This window comes from Tripterygium wilfordii, chromosome 19 (genome assembly GCF_013401445.1).
Source record: "Tripterygium wilfordii isolate XIE 37 chromosome 19, ASM1340144v1, whole genome shotgun sequence".
In the NCBI taxonomy this organism is placed as follows: Eukaryota; Viridiplantae; Streptophyta; class Magnoliopsida; order Celastrales; family Celastraceae; genus Tripterygium; species Tripterygium wilfordii.
Genome location: NC_052250.1, coordinates 11,740,486 through 11,758,329, shown reverse-complemented (window position 1 = coordinate 11,758,329; position 17,844 = coordinate 11,740,486). Strand labels below are relative to the sequence as shown.

Sequence of the window (17,844 nt, the reverse complement as noted above, 5' to 3'; positions counted from 1 at the left end):
AAATTAATTAATTAAAAATTTTGATCAACAAAATAACAAACTAACACGTGTCACCACCACGACGCATTGCTACCGTGCAAAGCTAATGTGGGAAAAAGATAAAAAAAAAAATTCCCCATTGATGGAACCCTGACGGCAATTCCGAGTGTAACCGGCGGAATTAGAATCCCCGCCGGAAACCCAAACAGCAAAATTGATTCCAATTACAGGAATACGGCCGCGAATCACCGAATCAGGCACATATGTATAATGATTCTTCCAGATTTAACAAAACTACCCTCTATATACATACAAATCTCAAACACCAAAATTTTAGCTCTTTTTTTAGGCTTTTTGATTAAATTGTTCAACGTAGTTGTCTGTGTATAAATTTGTGTGGTCCTCCAGCTTTTAGGATTCTTTCCGTCAATGCCAGTAATTGTTATGGCAATTAGGGTTCCAATAGTTCCCCTGAATATGCCGAGGAGATCAGCACCCCCTGCAACACTCTCTGTAAGCGCCAACTGGATAGCCGAACTGCGGCGAAGAACGCCGAGGAACAAAGTACTGATGATTCACGGCCGCCGTGAAAGGCTGTTTGGTTGGAGAAAAGTTGATGCTGGAATTATTTGACGGAGGAGGGGAAATCTGTTTGAGCGATTTCGGAGGGGAAAGAACGGCTCTGATTTTTGAACCTGAGGAAGCTCGATCATATTCTTCAATTATATTCGCCAAATCCTCGTCAGATTTGACGGAAATTAATGTCTCCAAGTCTCCGCCGGGTAACTGGCACGTCAACGTAACGGAGTATCCGCATAACTCACCGAGCTTGACCATCAGTTCTGCAAAAATCCCAAAAACAATTCAATTACTACGAAATTAAACCTAAACTGGACGAAAACAAGCAGAAGAAATCGAATGACGAAACGAACCAGCAAAAGAAACGAAACGATCGACGGAGAGAACTCTGTTGAGTCCACCGACGTAACGTAGCTTCCCGTCCATCGAACGAGGAACGATCTTGCCTCCGTAACTGCACAAGAACTTGATACTGTCATTGCTCTTCTTGGATTCAACATCGCTCACCATCGTTTTTTCTCTTTCTTTCCTTCTAGGGCCTGTAAAAGAAGTTTCTGGAGAAAGCAGACAAGACTAGAGAGGGAGTAGGGTTTCTGGTAATTCAAACCGAGGAAGGTGAGAAGTGGGGGTATTTATGGAGGTCGGAGGAGAAACCCACACGCAATGGGCGAGGGTGTGGTAACCTGTCGGAACGGCCATGTGGGACCCTCAATTCTGTTTGTTTGGGGATTATTCGGATATTCGTTTTCTTGGACCCAATCAAGTTGGGCCTAGTGGCCCCCTTAGCTGGCCGCGTCTGGTGTTGTATACCAACGAATCAATGATGTGATATGAATACCTATCCCCTTCTCCAGATGGAAGGGACTCCAATTCCGATTCCAATTTTCTCTTAAAAATTATGTTAAATCATTATTTTTGTTTTTAAAAATGATGTATTAAAATTTATTACTTATAAATTAGTGTTTAGAGTTTAGAATTTAGGGTTTAGAACTTAATTTCTAGTATTTGGGGTTTAGAGATTAGGATTTAAGATTTAGGTCTTAAAATTTAGTATTGAGAAATTTTTTTTCCCAAAATCAACTATATTCTAACATTATAAACATCAAAATACTTAATCACACATTTTAATTCATGATTTTGGAAAAGAATTGAAACCGAAATTGGAGCCCCTATCGCCTTCTCTGATAGGTTTTCGCAATATTACACTTGGATCACTGTTCTATTGCTGTCATATTAGATATTTGATATTTACCAATTGATTTTCAGAAAAGATGTTACTAGGAAACTGACAGGAAAATTGTTTAGTATCTATCCAATAAAAACGTTGATACATATTACTATATGAGGAAGAGAGATCGGATTGAGGAGCATCTCGACACATTCACATGCCACCTTGGTCCATATCCCTCGATACTGTCAAATCAGCATAACCTCATGAATCTCATATGATCTTAATTCCTCGGGATATCGAGGAGGATTGTCATCGATCAATAATAAGATCTATAAGTGATATCAAGAGGATCTACAAGAGATTTACAGGGGATTCATCCCTGGAAATCAAGCTCATAATCACAGATGATTCTTATTTCGGAGTACATTAAAAAAAAAATGTCCTCCATTCAAATAAAATTCTCTCACTTTTTTATTTTTGACTACAAGCTAAAGATAGAGTACTCAAAACCGAGCTATCTCAATAGTCGTGTTGTTTCCAAGTCTGATCAACTGAGACGATTATAGAGCCGAGTAATCTACTATCAAGAACAATTAATCGGTCATATTTTTGCACGTCATCGATAACATATCAGGTGATCGGACTGATGTCAAAGAGTATCATTGAAATGATCTGCACATCTTTTCATACATTGGCTATAGTTGACCATCAAAAACATCAATCATAAAAATGGTTGCGGCTCTCTAGAAAAATGTATAACCAGAAGGACAAAATCCCCCAATTTAATATTTGAAGGTTCATGCTAATTTAATTAACTCGTCAACAATAATGTTAGTGGTAACATATGCTAATAATTCTTTTTTTAATGTATTATTATTTTTGTGGAGCCTCTAAGCTTTTATGAACTCCACCTCCATTCAATGAATGATATATTCTTCCTTATATATATATTTGGAGTATTTCTTTCAACTTATTCCTCTTTGGGCTATAATGCAAGTATGCAACACCCCCATCATGAGGAAGTAGGATCCCAATCAAGGGAACAATTTTATTGATTGATGTATATTATTGATCTAATGGACCCAACCTAACCTAACTCTTGATTAATTAGTTAATTAATTAATTGGAATATATTTAGGGTTATGATACCGAACCATGTGAGAAAATTCTCCATTATGTTTGTTTGCCCCTCAACAAGCATATTTGGCTTTGAATTGAGAGTACACAAAACACCAAAATTTCTGGAATGAAAATGAATCACTGAAGATAACCATTAGCCTTTGTTTCTTTTAGTTCTGTGTTTTTGGAGGTTCTGGTAGCTAGGTAAATGAGAAGTGTCGAAACTCTTGTAATAAGATCTTAGTTAATTAATGAATAATCATGGTGTTTATTTCCAAACAAGAGCTTCCACATCACTCACTTTCAGGATTTAGTCTCTCAATTAAGTGCCAGGCTATGTTATCACTAAATATCTTGACATCCTTTCCATCGCTTATCTTGACTGCTAATTAAAACAAAGATAAGATTTTAAGATATTTTCGACCCATGCGGGGGAATGTCAAGACTAACATATCACATCGGATTGACATAATTAGTAACCCAAGTGAGCGGTTTATAAATAAAGTCTTAACACCTCTCACACAAGTGACTTATTTTATTTTATTTTTATGTATAATAACCAATGCCGACGACACATGAAGAACAAATTCGTGCCCCATAACGAACAATACTCTTGATGTATTTGAGTACATGCTAATTAAAACAATACAAGATTTTTTTAAAGATATTTTCAACCAGCGTGGAGGAGTGTCAAGACTAAGATATCACATCGGATTGACATAACCCAACTAAGTAACTTATAAGTAAAGTCTTAGCTAAAACCCTAAACCCTAAAAATGTTAGTCGTATTCCTTCTTTTAATTTCTCTTTAATTAATTTAATCTACATAAAAAATGTTAGTCGTATTCCTTTTATTATTTTAAAAATCTAAATTTTTTATTTTCAAAATTATTTGTTATTTATTTTTTTATTTATTTATATTTGTTACAACTAAAATGCATCATACCCTTGCACGTAATTTATCCTAAACCCTAAACCCTAGATATAAGAATCAATGCCGACATCCCATGAAAAACAAATTCGTGCCCCCATAACGAATAATATATATTGATGTATTTGGGTTGAGATTTTGCTAATTAAAACAAGACAAGATTTTTAAAGATATTTTGGAGAGTGTGTATGAACCCACCTTATCCAGAAAAACGTAAGCTTCAAAAATGACTCGTGCCCTGTGCTGTTGCAATATGATCCATTTGTTCAAACTTGAAAGGCATCGTATTCATAGGTTAATTTGTCTTTTTGTAACTGTCCCCTTGATGGGTGTGTAGAAGCTGCACAAAGCCACCACGCGGAGGGAGGGAGCCGGGAGGGATGTTGCGGCATCAAAATTTCAGTTATCTAGAGCAGAGGGCATGGACATGCATGCATGCACGCACTGCTGCAGCTTTCTTTGTTTTGTTTGCTTCTTTGTTTCTGTTGTTTTCTTTCTGGTCCATTTTCAAAGAGTTATCCATGGAGTCGTGGATTGAAAATCCTTACAATCTTGTTTCTTTGTGAACTGAACTCTACCCAAAAGTTTTGACCAGGTCTTGTTCTGCATCTAATGGTCCTCTCCTCTGCTAGTTTCAAGTGTTATCGTTGTGTCTTTGAAATAGATGCGACAGGATTTATATAAGATTCAACCTAATATTTAATGGCCAGTTCATCCAAATTGTCTAAGTTGGTTATCAATCGACCAGCTACAATAAATGTCCAAAGCTTGTTTTCTTTGACTACATTAATAATATATATATTCATATATTCCGTGGTCAACTATGGCTAACTCCCTGGGTGCACAACCTTCTTGATTGGAATTAAGTGGGAACCTAGCTAAACATTCGAATAGTCAGCTAGGAAAAGAAAACAATGCTTGAAAATGTGTAACCCCCACCCCAACTACCTTCGTGTCATACTTTTTTAGTGTTTTTTCTTCCTAAGCGAGCTATGTTGATGCGAAGATTCTGTTAATAAAACGTCAGGGGACTAGAACGTTCGCAGTAATAATACCTCTGTTATCAAATCGGTGGGTTTTGATTCAAATTTATCTTGTCATTATGTGCGAAAAATTTAGTGCATGTGGGGTCTAATGATCTGATTTTAAGCCCATATAGAATACCGGAATGTTAAAGTGTGTAGTTTAAAGAAAAAAATAAAGACCAGAAGGTTCATGGGTTAAACATCATCGCCAATCAGTTATTGGCCTTGGAGGTGCGGTGCCTTGCCTTGAGTCCAACTTCAAATGGCGAATGATGGGCTGAAAACCCAACACAAAAACGGGTACTCGTTCGCAAATCTTAATAGACATGTTCGAGATCAATGAGAGGTGACTTAGTTGATGATCGGTTAAGTTATGCATATATGTGTTAAAGATTCGATTATAATGACAAACGTATTTTTCAACGATATTTTAAAGAAATAAAAACTGGGTGTAGAAGGTTCTTTGGAACATTATTTTCTAAATCATTTTATTCAAAATTTTAAATTAAAATTTTCTTTGCTGAGAGCATGAGATTAGAAAAAAAAAAAGAGACTAATTTAAAAACATAATGTGAAAGACTCTTTCATCATGTGATTCAAATTGCCCAAAAATTGGACTAAAAGTCTAAGGGGCTAAGGGCCAGTTTGGTAAGGGTGTTAAAACAGGGAAAGGTATATCTTTTACAACAATTCCTTTGGGTACTAAAATTATCTTTAACCACTACACCTTTCTCGCACTTTATCGTCCTCCCACATTCTTTGCGCCGCCGACAACCGCCTAATGTAAGGATGTGGAAGTTCCTCCACCTCCACCTCCTCCTTATCCTTACTGGCTTCTCCTTCTTTCTTTATCCCTGTTACGGTCTTGATTTCTTCTTCAACTCCTTCAATGTCACAAACCCAGGTGTGGATCTCATCAACGATGCCCGAATTGACTCCTCTGTAATCCGTCTCACCAACGACTCCAATCAGTTCTCTTTTGGCCGCGCCTTCTATCCGACAAGGATCAATATGAAGCAGACTTCGAATTCTTCGACCATCTCTTCGTTTTCTACTTCATTTGTATTTTCAGTTTTACCAGAAATTTCCTCAAGCCCTGGCTTCGGACTCGCTTTTGTGCTCTCCAATACTACTTCGCCTCCTGGTGCCATCGCCAGCCAGTACTTCGGTCTCTTCACGAACGTGCCTACAGTGTACCCACTACTAGCCGTCGAATTTGATACTGGGCAGAACATGGAATTCAACGACCCTGATGACAACCATATCGGGATTGATTTGAATAATATTGTATCTGCAGACACACAGACGGCTGGATATTACAATTCGAATGGAAGTTTTGTTCCGGTTGATATGCGAACTGGGCAGAACGTTCATGCTTGGATTGAATTCGACGGTGACAATTTCCAGATCAATGTGACTGTTGCGCCGATCGGTGTGTCCCGTCCGTCTAGGCCTACGCTAAGTTTTACGGATCCTGAGATTGCTAATTATGTGTCTACTGAGATGTATGTGGGCTTTTCGGCTTCCAAGACTAATTGGGTTGAGGCACAGAGGGTTCTGGCTTGGAGCTTCAATGATACAGGGGTTGCCAGAGATATAATCACGACGAACTTGCCAGTTTTCAGGCTAGAGTCGTCTAGTTCGTTATCAGCCGGGGCTATTGCAGGTATCACTATTGGCTGTGTTGTTTTTGTGATAATTTGTGCATCGGGAGCTTATTTATTTTGGCGAAGTACCCAAATGGTTGAAGAAGACGAAGATGTAGAAGATTGGGAGCTGGAATACTGGCCTCATCGATTCTCCTATGAAGAACTCAGTCAGGCAACCGATGGGTTCTCCAACGTTCAGCTTCTGGGTTCAGGTGGATTTGGGAGAGTATTCAAAGGAATTCTCCCAAACGAGACTGAAATCGCCGTCAAATGTGTGAGCCACGGTTCCAAACAAGGCCTCAGAGAATTCATGGCGGAGATCTCAAGTATGGGAAGGCTTCAACACAAGAATCTTGTCCAAATGCGAGGCTGGTGCCGTAAGGGGAACGAGCTAATGCTCGTCTACGACTACATGCCAAACGGCAGCCTCAATCGCTGGATCTTCGACAAACAGGAGAAGCTCCTAAGCTGGCAACAACGCCGTCAAGTCCTCACCGATGTCGCCGAAGGACTGAGCTACCTCCACCACGGCTGGGACCAGGTGGTCATCCACAGAGATGTGAAGGCGAGTAATGTTTTGCTGGACAATGAAATGCGAGGCAGACTTGGGGATTTCGGTCTTGCAAAATTATACCAACACGGAGAAACACCCAATACGACGAGAGTAGTGGGTACGTTGGGTTACTTGGCACCGGAGCTCGCAACGGTGGCGGTTCCCAATTCAGCTAGCGATGTGTATAGCTTTGGTGTGGTGGTGTTGGAGGTGGTTTGTGGGAGGCGGCCAATAGATGTGACTATTGAAGATGATGAGATAGCGGTGCTGATTGACTGGGTCAGGGGTTTGTATGCCAAAGAAAGGTTAGTGGAGGCGGCGGATGATAGGTTGGAGGGGGGTAATAGAGGGGAGGTGGTGGAAATGTTGAAGCTTGGTCTGGCTTGTTGCCATCCTGATCCACAAAGGAGGCCTAGCATGAAGGAGGTTGTGGCTGTTTTGGTTGGGGAGGAGGTTGCCGCCGCTCCTGCTGATTTGTTGAGTGAATTGACTCGCAGCGGAAGCGATCGCGGCTGTGGTGGTGGGGACGGAGTGGCTGCGCCGTTCCAAGATGAGCTGCCAGTGTGAATATCTTCCATCTTCCATTTTTAAAAAATATGTTCCATAAATTTGATTATAATTTATTGTGTTATGTAACAACTTTTGTGCTTTGGTTCCTCCATTGGATTTAATAAATTTTTTGAGACAAGAGTGGAAACTCAAGTAAGGTTTCTTCTTGGCAAACTGATGCAACTGACTCATTCTTCATTATCACATTCGTTAGCAGATCAGCAACCCATGAGGGAGTCTTCGCTTTAGATGCTTTCTTTTCAGGTGGAACTGCTACCTTCATAGGAAAGCACAAGCACTCTTCCTGTCAAGCTGAAGTTACCCTGAAGGAGTGAGTGGCCACACTCCTTGGGGAATTAGTATTACTTCAACCCTGGTATCACTAACACTGAACGCACATAAAATGGCAACTCACTGGACTGAGACAGCAGAAATAAATATTCAGATTTCAGACACAAAACACAAAGTTGCCAGACAAGTTTGTAAGAAATGCATAATCCCAAGAAATAAGAATGAATGTAGGCAAACCTTCCTTGACTCACTTTCGTTGCTGCAGTACTGGGCGTATGAAGCCCGTGTGATATTTTGGGCCTGACTAGTATTGGGCGTATAAGCCCACAGACCAACCTCATAATGGAAAAAGCCCACAAAAGGCTTCCTTAAACAGTTATGGCTGAATGAAAAATCAGGAGCTCGGAATAAAGTAAAAAAGATTCCCAAATTATTTTTTTCTGTTCGCGGAAGGAAAGGGAAATCGTAAAATTCGAAACCCTAGATTAGAAGCAGTTCTGTACTGTATTAGGCTATTAGCAGTTTAGCGATATGAATCCCTACGACAACAGATACGGCGACCCAGATTCATACCGTCAGCGTCGCAGGTGTGCTCCAAGTCTCACTCTCGTACATATTCGCGACTTCAATTTGGGGAATTTAGTTTATTTCTTTGTTCAATTTCGCGTGCTTGTCTCCTTTTTTCTTTTCTCCTGAGTTTTTCTCTTTTTTTTTTGGTGATGAATGCAGCGACGTACTGGGTCAGCCGCCTTCGGCGGGTCCTAATTTTGTTGGTGCTGGTTTAGGCGGTTCCTACGGCCGTGGTGCCCCTGTTTCCTATGGAGGTCCTCCACCTCCTGCTTTTTCGGCAAGAGGACATACTGGATCTTTTCCCAGTTCAGCCGGCTACAACTCTCATCCCCCGTTTGAGCCCCCTGTAGGAAGGTTTGATATCGGCCGAGGAGGTGGTAGAGAGAGCTTTGATGGTAGAAGGTCTGGTCATATTGGAGACCGAAGAGGTGGTGGTGGCAACCGTGGCGGTAGAGGTTTCCATTCTGGTCGTGGGAGTGATAGAGGTGGTAGAAGTGCTGATGGAGACTGGAGACCTGGTTTTGGTGGAGGTCGAGATGGAGGCAGGAGACCTGGTTTTGGTGCGGCTAGAGGAGGAGGTAGACACGGTGGCTCATCTAGAGGGGATCTGGACAACATATCTCTTCCGAGGCAGGATTTTGGGAACTTGGTCCCATTTGAAAAGAATTTCTACATCGAGAGCCCTTCGGTTAGGTTGATGTCGGAGCATGAAGTTATGATCTATAGGGCAAGGAGGGAGATTACGGTGGAAGGGCAAGATGTACCCAAGCCAATTAGAATGTTTGAAGAGGCAAATTTCCCCGGTATTTCTCAGTTCTAATGAAGTAATTTGTTACTGGTGATACATTATTTTATCTGAATGATCTGTGTTCAATTTGGCATGTCAGATTACTGCCTGGGGGTGATTGCTAGGCTGGGATTTGTTGAGCCGACAGCAATTCAGGCTCAAGGATGGCCGATGGCTTTGAAGGGTAGAGATTTGATTGGAATTGCTGAGACTGGTTCAGGCAAGACCTTGGCATATCTGCTGCCCGCTTTGGTACATGTAAGTGCACAGCCTCGATTGGGTAAGTATATATTACTCGTTGTTGTTAAGTTCTGTTTTACGGCTTCTTCAGTTGCAGAATTTACCCCTTTATGTTTAAATCATATTGCTATTGTACAGTGCAAGGTGAAGGCCCTATTGTATTAGTATTGGCACCCACAAGAGAATTGGCTGTTCAGATCCAAGAAGAAGCTGTAAAATTTGGATCTCAAGCTAACGTTAGGAGTACTTGTATATATGGTGGTGCTCCTAAAGGACCCCAAATCCGTGATCTTCAAAGAGGTTTTTACAATTACTTCAGGACCTGGAGTCTGGTTGTGCTCTTTGTAGATCTATATTCACCCACATTGCTGGAGTATACTAATGGTTAAGGTTGCCTTATGCCAGGTGTTGAGATTGTAATTGCTACTCCTGGTCGACTGATAGACATGCTGGAAGCGCAACACACAAATTTGCGGAGGGTTACTTACCTCGTCTTGGATGAGGCTGATAGAATGTTGGATATGGGATTTGAACCTCAGATAAGAAAGATTGTATCACAAGTAAGATTTTATATAAAAAAAAGTTTCTCCTGGCTTTTTTCTTTATGTTGGACTGCTGACTGCTCTATGCTTGACAATATTATTATGCTATCCAAATAGTATTTAAGTTGATCTAACAACACTCTAAGTTGCTGATTTTCTTTTGTCCATTCAAACTTATTTGGCTTCCTCTATTTGAGAGGCTTCTTTATTATTAAACCTAAATGTATGAGTTGGCCTCCAGTGTGTTGGTCTATTAGTCCATATATTCTATCAACATTTTGATTGTTCATTACACTTAGACACTTAGTGTCGTAATGTTTTGTGTTGGGAATAGAAGAGTTGGGATGCTAGATATATTTCAATGGCACCTTCTGCTATGGAAGTTGTTGCACTCTACTATCAAGATTGTTGACTGGACCTTTGTTCTATTTAACATGACCTGATCCACTGTCATCATACAGATTCGACCAGATAGACAGACTTTGTACTGGAGCGCCACATGGCCAAGGGAGGTTGAAACTCTAGCAAGGCAGTTTCTCCGCAACGCATACAAGGTTTGCGATTTGTTGCAATATGACATATTTTTTTGTTAGCATATTGGGATTTCCTTTCTTATTATAAGTCAATTGATGCTTATTCCTTGAATTAAAATTGTTATTATCTTTAGGTGGTCATTGGTTCACCAAATCTCAAAGCAAACCAGTCGATAAATCAAGTTGTTGAAGTTTTAACAGAGGTGGAGAAGTACAACAGGTTTGTCTTGTTCAATTTGCGAGAAGAAGGCCTGGTATGTGTGCACTCTATTTTTGATGTATTGATATGCTTTACCCGTGCAGGCTCATCAAACTACTAAAAGAATCGATGGATGGCAGTCGAATTCTGATATTCATGGAGACAAAGAAGGGATGTGACCAAGTGACAAGGCAGCTTAGAATGGATGGATGGCCTGCTTTATCTATCCATGGAGACAAAAACCAAGCTGAAAGGGATTGGGTCCTTGCTGAGTTTAAAAGTGGCAGAAGTTCTATCATGACTGCAACTGATGTTGCTGCACGGGGCCTTGGTAGGATCACTGTGTGTTAGGACTTAGGAGTCATAGGATTATTCATGTAGTCTTGAACAAAGGCGAGTTGGCCGGCTGCTGTCCAGTTCCTGGGAAAGTAATTTGTGGTTTGGGGCAAGGGAAAAGCTGCAATTCGAACTTGACTGATTATTTTTGGTTAACATATGAGTGTGATCCGTTACTTCTAGCGCCGTTCAAGTTGGATTAAGATGCATTTAATTTCTCGTTCACAAGAATGCCCTGGAATGGCGCCCACTCAGTGCTGCCTTGTCCATACAGTTCATATTATTTTGTGGATTCTAGGAGTACTATTTATTCCATTGGGGTGGTAGCCAAAGATTTTGTGAGCCATGCTTTATGTTTTGGAGCCTGCTGTATTTCATAGGTTGTGAAGCTAAAGTTTATAATAGAAAATGAGGGAAACGAAAATTTCAAAGCTAGCTTGGTTAGGATGTCGTTGCGCCAGTTATCAATGAGTGCTATAGTTTGGAACTATCTTTGCCCATCCACAGTTATGGAGCTGGTTTACTGCGGCAGCCTGGTTGACTCAAATGCTTATATATTGATTGGAACTGCAAATGCCAGTGAAGCTGCTCCTTATCCCTGCAATGCAAGTTTAAGGTGGGCACATTTACCTTGAATGTGTTATCTTAAGTTTGATCACTCGAATCATAGGGGTGCAGGGATAAGGGGTATTTGTGGTTTAGGCTACATATAAAGCCGTATCATCCTAAGTAATAGTTTTATTTAACGGTTGGTTTTGGCCATCTCTATGTAAGTGGATTAAATCAAGATAAGCCATCTCTTAAACAAACTTGTTGACCGAAGCAATCTTAAGAGTTGGGATTGGCTATATTTGGCTCAAGTTGCTTGATTTGACTTGTAGTGCCCTATTATCTGTTTGAAAGCCTTGCATTTAAGTACTTTTAGGCTAATTTATATCCTCCATGTTTTGTAGATGTGAAGGACATTAAATGTGTGATCAACTATGATTTTCCCTCCAGCCTCGAGGATTATGTCCACAGGATTGGCCGAACAGGTCGTGCAGGAGCTAAAGGAACTGCTTACACTTTTTTCACACATGCAAATGTGAAGTTTGCCAGGGATCTAGTAAGGATCCTGCAAGAAGCAGGGCAGATTGTGAGTCCTGCATTATCTGCCTTGTCCCGTTCTACCGGTTCTGGTGTAGGAGGTAATAGTTTGTTCCTTTCTTAATATGCTGGTGCCTACTGGTGCTGGGTTTATCTGGAAATGACAGATGTTATGGCGGTGTTTAGCAGGTTCGGGGGGTAACTTTCGATCTAGAGGACGGGGAGGCTTTGGGAATCGGGCATTAACTTCTGGATCTAATACTGTTCCTCTTGGAGCAAAAAGGATGTGGCAGTAGATATTGTGGGTGCCTGGCTCCGTATGCCTTTTTTCAGTAGGTTGAAGGGGCAAATGTACACTATGTAGAATATGAACTTCTGTGTTTTTTTTTTTTTATGAATTATGATCTTTGTTATGAAGTATGATGGAGGAATATTCATTAATCAACCTATTCTGGATTATAATAAGGACTTAAAATTAGTGTACTTTTGAGTTTTGAGTAGTGATGATGAAAAAGGAGAGTAGTGATTTATGCATGGTTTTAATGGGCCGGAGTTGGCCATTACTCAACATTTTGTCAATGACTATAATGCTTATGCTACAAGCAAAAGTAGTATTAAACACTTATCAGCATTTTAGTAATATATGTTACTGTCAAGAATTAAGGCAATTACTCCAATGTAACTTTATGTAACTGTTGAACAAAATTATTAGTAAAAATTAGTGATATTTTCAAGTAAAATAAAATATGCATACACGAAATTTATTTGAGCATTTTTTTCAGAAATTTAAAATCCGTCTTATCCCTTTAAAAAGAAAATATAGAAAAAAATATTTTAATGATACGTAAATAAATGGGTTTTATTAAAAAATGACCCCTGCTAATAAACATTTTTTAAATATAACCATTCTTTTTAAAACACTTAAATCTGACCCTTTCAGTTAAGGAAAAGACATAGACACCCTTTCACGTCTTTTTATGCACTTCCCTCTCACTTGCAACCCTAGAAATGATTTCCCTCCTAAAACCACTTCCCTCTCTCTATGAAACCTCTCTCTCTCCTTCAAACCCAGTAAAACCGCTCCATCTATACCTCTTTCCTTCAAACTTTGTCACAGATCTAGTGAAATTCATATGCTCAAACTCAAATCTTCAAGGTTGAAGTGTCGCAACGTCAAATCTTCGTAAGTTGTCATAGCGATGTCGCCCACAATGCCAACAAGCCTAAAGTCAGCAATGCAAGCTTCGTCTTCGTTCCCGTTGAACATAGAAGTGCTCATCGTCGTCTATAAGTGTCCCGCCCCTCATACAAAATATTTTCGTTGATAAATACCTGTTTTTTTCGTTGAGAACTATATTTGTTTTCGTCGATGTGAGACAAAATTTTCGTTGGAGACTTCGTTTGTTTTCGTTTAACTCAGACAATTTTTTCGTTGATAATTTCACGATTTCAATGAAGGGGGTTTCTCAACTAAAGACTTTAACCATGGGTAGATGCATAGCACAGAACATGGTTCGACCAGTCAAAATGAATAGGATGGTTACTACTTAAGTTTTGCTGAATGCTTAAATAGAATATTGAGGGATGTTCGAAATTTACCTATTACAAAGTTGATGGATCATCTGCAGTCTTTATTACAACGATGGTTTCATAAAATACGATCAATCATTGTTGAAATGAAAGGCCAACTGATTAACTATTATGATAAAGTTTCAGAAGAAAGAAGGGATAGGTATATAACGTAATTTATTTTTCGTTGATAACGTTGAGAATTTTAGTTGATAATCTATTTATTTCGTTGGGAATTTTGTTATTTTGGTTGACAAACTTTTTTGTTGATAATTATTATTTTCGTTTACTACTTAAATTTTTTCGTTTATAGTTAGTTTAATAGTATTTTCGTTGACAAATGATTTAGTTTATGTTATAATTTCGTTTACTACTATAATTTTATGGTTGATAATTAAAGTTTTTGTTAAATTGACAGGGTTACAGTCATGACTATGGAGCCTATTGGTATAAATATTTTTCTTGTGAAAGACGGTGATGTTGGAGGACAAGTGGATTTAGCCAACAAGCTTCATCTTCGTTCCCGTTGAACATAGAAGTGCTCACCGTCGTCGATAAGTGTCCCGCCCTTCGTACAAAATATTTCGTTGATAAATGCCTGTTTCTTTCGTTGAAAACTATGTTTGTTTTCGTTGATGTGAGACAAATTTTTCGTTGGAAACTTCGTTTGTTTTCGTTTAAACTCAAACAATTTTTTCGTTGATAATATCACGATTTCAATGAAGGGGGTTTCTCAACCAAAGACTTTAACCATGGCTAGATGCATAACACATAACATGGTTCGACCAGTCTAAATGAATAGGATGGTTACTACTTAAGTTTTACTGAATGCTTAAATAGTTAAATGGAATATTGATGGATGTTCGAAACTTACCTATTACAAAGTTGATGGATCATCTGCAGTCTTTATTACAACGATGGTTTCATGAAAGACGATCAATCATTGTTGAAATGAAAGGCGAATTGATTAACTATTATGATAAAGTTTCGGAAGAAAGAAGGGATAGGTATGTAACGTAATTTATTTTTAGTTGATGATCTATTTATTTCGTTGGGAATTTTATTATTTTGGTTGACAAACTTTTTTATTGATAATTAAAATTTTCGTTTACTATTTAAGTTTTTTCGTTTATACTTTAATAGTGTTTTCGTTGACAAATGATTTAGTTTATGTTATAATTTCGTTTACTACTATAATTTTATCATTGATAATTAAAGTTTTTGTTAAATTGGCAAGGCTAGAGTCATGACTGTGGATCTATTTAACAAGTATCCATGGGATATTTTGTCCTACAAGAAAACAATTCAGTCCTTGAACAATTGTCTTGTTGGTAGATCTGATAAATTTAAGGAAAAGAAAAATGATTATGAGTGGTACAATCTCTTGAGTTTCCCTTGGATTTTTCAATTGTTGGCTTATGAGGTTATTCCCAGTATTGCTGAACATTTTACCAACTGTCTTGATGTAAAAATGCTGCCCATAATGTCGAAGTGGCCATCAACAAAGACACCAAAATCCAAGACATTCAATGATTTACTGGAAGACAAGGAGGTAAATATATTTTTTCTCGTTGATAGTGAGAATGTTTACGTTGTTAATGAGAATGTTTATGTTGACAATATAGATGTTTATGTTGATAATGTAAATTTTTACGTTGATAATTACCATGTTTACGTTGATAATATATTATATTTTAGTTGATAAGTGTATTATTAGGTTGATAATGATACAACTGATATTTTCGTAAGGCTCAGTTCAATTGAGCAGAAAATTTTGGCCCTCAAATCGACTCAGAATACATACAGGAAAGAAGAGAAGAAGACTGTAGAGGAGATTGTTGAAAAAAAAAAGAAAAAAAGAAATGAGGATGAAAAGAATGAAAGGATTACTTATATTGATGATCAGGAAAATGATATTGTATTTAATTGTATTTAATTTATATAACTCTAATTATTTAATTTCTATGTATGATATATTATATTTATCAACGAAAACAGTTATAGTAATAAACGTTACAAATAAATAATAGTTATCAATGAAAAATTAAGGACCCTAAAAACTAACTATTAACGAAAACAGTTACAGTAATAAACCTTACATATAATAATTATAAATGAAAAATTAGTGACCCTAACAAATAACTATCAACGAAAATAGGTACAATAATAAACCTTACATATAATAGTTATCAATGAAAAATTAGTGACTCTAACAAATTGTGATATCATCAACGAAAAAATTGTCTGAGTTTAAACGAAAACAAACGAAGTTTCCAACGAAAAATTTGTCTCATATCAACGAAAACAAATATAGTTTTCAACGAAAAAAACAGGCATTTATCAACGAAATATTTTGTACGAAGGGCGGGACACTTATCGACGACGGTGAGCACTTCTATGTTCAACAGGAACGAAGACGAAGCTTGCATTGCTGACTTTAGGCTTGTTGGCATTGTGGGCGACATCGCTATGACAACTTACGAAGATTTGACGTTGCGACACTTCAACCTTGAAGATTTGAGTTTGGGCATATGGATTTCACTAGATATGTGAGGTTTCATAGAGAGAGGGAAGTGGTTTTAGGAGGGAAACCATTTCTAGGGTTCCAAGTGAGAGGGAAGTGCATAAAAAGACGTGAAAGGGTGTCTATGTCTTTTCCTTGACTGAAAGGGTCAGATTTAAATGTTTTAAAAAGAAGGGTTATATTTGAAAAATGTTTATTAACATGGGTCATTTTTCAATAAAACCCTAAATAAATGGCTGACGCGGGGGCAAAATCGTAAAAGCAATGGGTCTAACTCTCTTCAAAATGACTCGTTAAAACCCTAATTCCTTCTCGCCGCTCCTCAGCTTTGCCAGCACAGAAAAGAGAGAGTAGCAGGGATGACGACGAGATTGAGGAAGAACCGGAAGAAGAGGGGCCACGTGAGTGCGGGGCATGGACGTATCGGGAAGCACAGGAAGCATCCTGGAGGACGCGGTAACGCCGGAGGTATGCACCACCACCGAATCCTTTTCGATAAGTACCATCCAGGGTATTTCGGAAAGGTTGGTATGCGATATTTCCACAAGCTACGCAACAGGTTCTATTGTCCTAGCGTGAACATAGACAAGCTCTGGTCCATGGTTCCCCAGGACATCAAGGAGAAGGTCAAGTCCTCCAAGGACGGCAATGTTCCGGTGATTGATGTCACCCAGTTTGGCTACTTCAAGGTCTTGGGTAAGGGTGTCCTGCCTGAGAATCAGCCCATCGTTGTTAAGGCCAAGCTCATATCTAAAATTGCCGAGAAAAAGATCAAGGAGAACGGCGGAGCGGTTGTTCTCACCGCATAGGTTTTCTTCGTAACTTTATTGCTACTTTGGTATGTTGTTATTATGGTTATTGATGGATTTGGACGTCTTAGATCTACAAGTTTTATATTGCTTAACAAAGATAATGATCTCTTACAACTATTTGTGGAATAATTTGCTCTTAATTAGGTGATTGTGTGAATTACTTGGTCTTCTCAGATTGATATTTTTTTGTTTGTGATTTCATATCAAACTATTTTAAAATTTTGCAAAGCTTGCAATCAGGCTTCTGTGAGGATTTATTACCTCTTGTTTTATTGATGAAGCACATCAATAGTAGACTAGGAGTAGGCTGCCTAGTGATCAATATGACAGAGATTTCAAGGGTTTTTAAAAGGACTGTTCTTACTGTTAAAATGCTTACGATTTTACTCGATTGTATTCATTCTTTCATCATTAATGGGACTGACCTGAGACATCCTTAGATTTTCAGTCATGATCAATGAGGCTAGATGTTTAGGCCTAAGAGAGTATCAAAGGGTACTTTTAAATTTTAATCAAAGTGGTTCGTTTATGGTATCATCTGTGTACAATAAGCCGATGCTCTGGATTCAAACATGAAGGTAGCATGGTGATGTGCACAGAAATAGAAGGGTCAACATGTCTGCACTCTCTGATTCTCTGATTTGAGGGCCTGGTTACGAACCATATGATAGCGATATCAAGGGTTTTTAAAAGGACTGTTCTTACTGTTAAAATGCTCAAGATTTACTAGATTGTATTCTTTCTTTCACCATAAACGGGACTGGCATGAATGTGATATTTCATTCCTGGTTAGACATTCT

The 17,844-nt window shown here is 38.6% G+C and overlaps 4 protein-coding genes and 1 non-coding gene across 6 annotated transcripts; 4 read left to right on the top strand and 1 right to left on the bottom strand.

Moving 5' to 3' along the window:
- Positions 1 to 93: 93 nt before the first annotated feature.
- LOC119985816 lies at positions 94 to 1,166 on the bottom strand. Its single transcript, XM_038830227.1, has 2 exons — positions 912 to 1,166; positions 94 to 821 (listed from the first exon to the last, which is right to left on the bottom strand). The coding sequence occupies exons 1-2, from the start codon at positions 1,066 to 1,068 to the stop codon at positions 469 to 471; spliced, it is 510 nt and encodes a 169-aa protein (XP_038686155.1). The 5' UTR covers positions 1,069 to 1,166; the 3' UTR covers positions 94 to 468.
- A 4,224-nt stretch (positions 1,167 to 5,390) lies between these two features.
- Positions 5,391 to 7,733, top strand: LOC119985273 (L-type lectin-domain containing receptor kinase S.1). Its single transcript, XM_038829521.1, has one exon. It carries the CDS (start codon positions 5,594 to 5,596, stop codon positions 7,571 to 7,573), a length of 1,980 nt encoding a protein of 659 aa, XP_038685449.1. The 5' UTR covers positions 5,391 to 5,593; the 3' UTR covers positions 7,574 to 7,733.
- Positions 7,734 to 8,244: 511 nt separating this feature from the next.
- Positions 8,245 to 12,622, top strand: LOC119985275 (DEAD-box ATP-dependent RNA helicase 20). Of its 2 annotated transcripts, none has more exons than XM_038829522.1 (10): positions 8,245 to 8,433; positions 8,576 to 9,219; positions 9,304 to 9,483; positions 9,582 to 9,743; positions 9,849 to 10,003; positions 10,447 to 10,539; positions 10,653 to 10,738; positions 10,822 to 11,048; positions 12,007 to 12,240; positions 12,326 to 12,622. In XM_038829522.1, exons 1-10 carry the CDS (start codon positions 8,378 to 8,380, stop codon positions 12,433 to 12,435), a joined length of 1,947 nt encoding a protein of 648 aa, XP_038685450.1. In that variant the 5' UTR covers positions 8,245 to 8,377; the 3' UTR covers positions 12,436 to 12,622. The 2 variants fall into 2 exon arrangements, with proteins under 2 accessions (XP_038685450.1, XP_038685451.1); XM_038829523.1 differs by having other exon boundaries at positions 8,246 to 8,433; positions 12,329 to 12,622.
- A 3,914-nt stretch (positions 12,623 to 16,536) lies between these two features.
- On the top strand, positions 16,537 to 17,217 carry LOC119985186 (60S ribosomal protein L27a-2-like). The gene has a single exon (XM_038829392.1). It carries the CDS (start codon positions 16,592 to 16,594, stop codon positions 17,039 to 17,041), a length of 450 nt encoding a protein of 149 aa, XP_038685320.1. The 5' UTR covers positions 16,537 to 16,591; the 3' UTR covers positions 17,042 to 17,217.
- Positions 17,218 to 17,614: 397 nt separating this feature from the next.
- LOC119986371 lies at positions 17,615 to 17,712 on the top strand. The gene has a single exon (XR_005465259.1). It is a non-coding gene; the product is annotated as a small nucleolar RNA snoR100 (small nucleolar RNA).
- Positions 17,713 to 17,844: the final 132 nt, after the last annotated feature.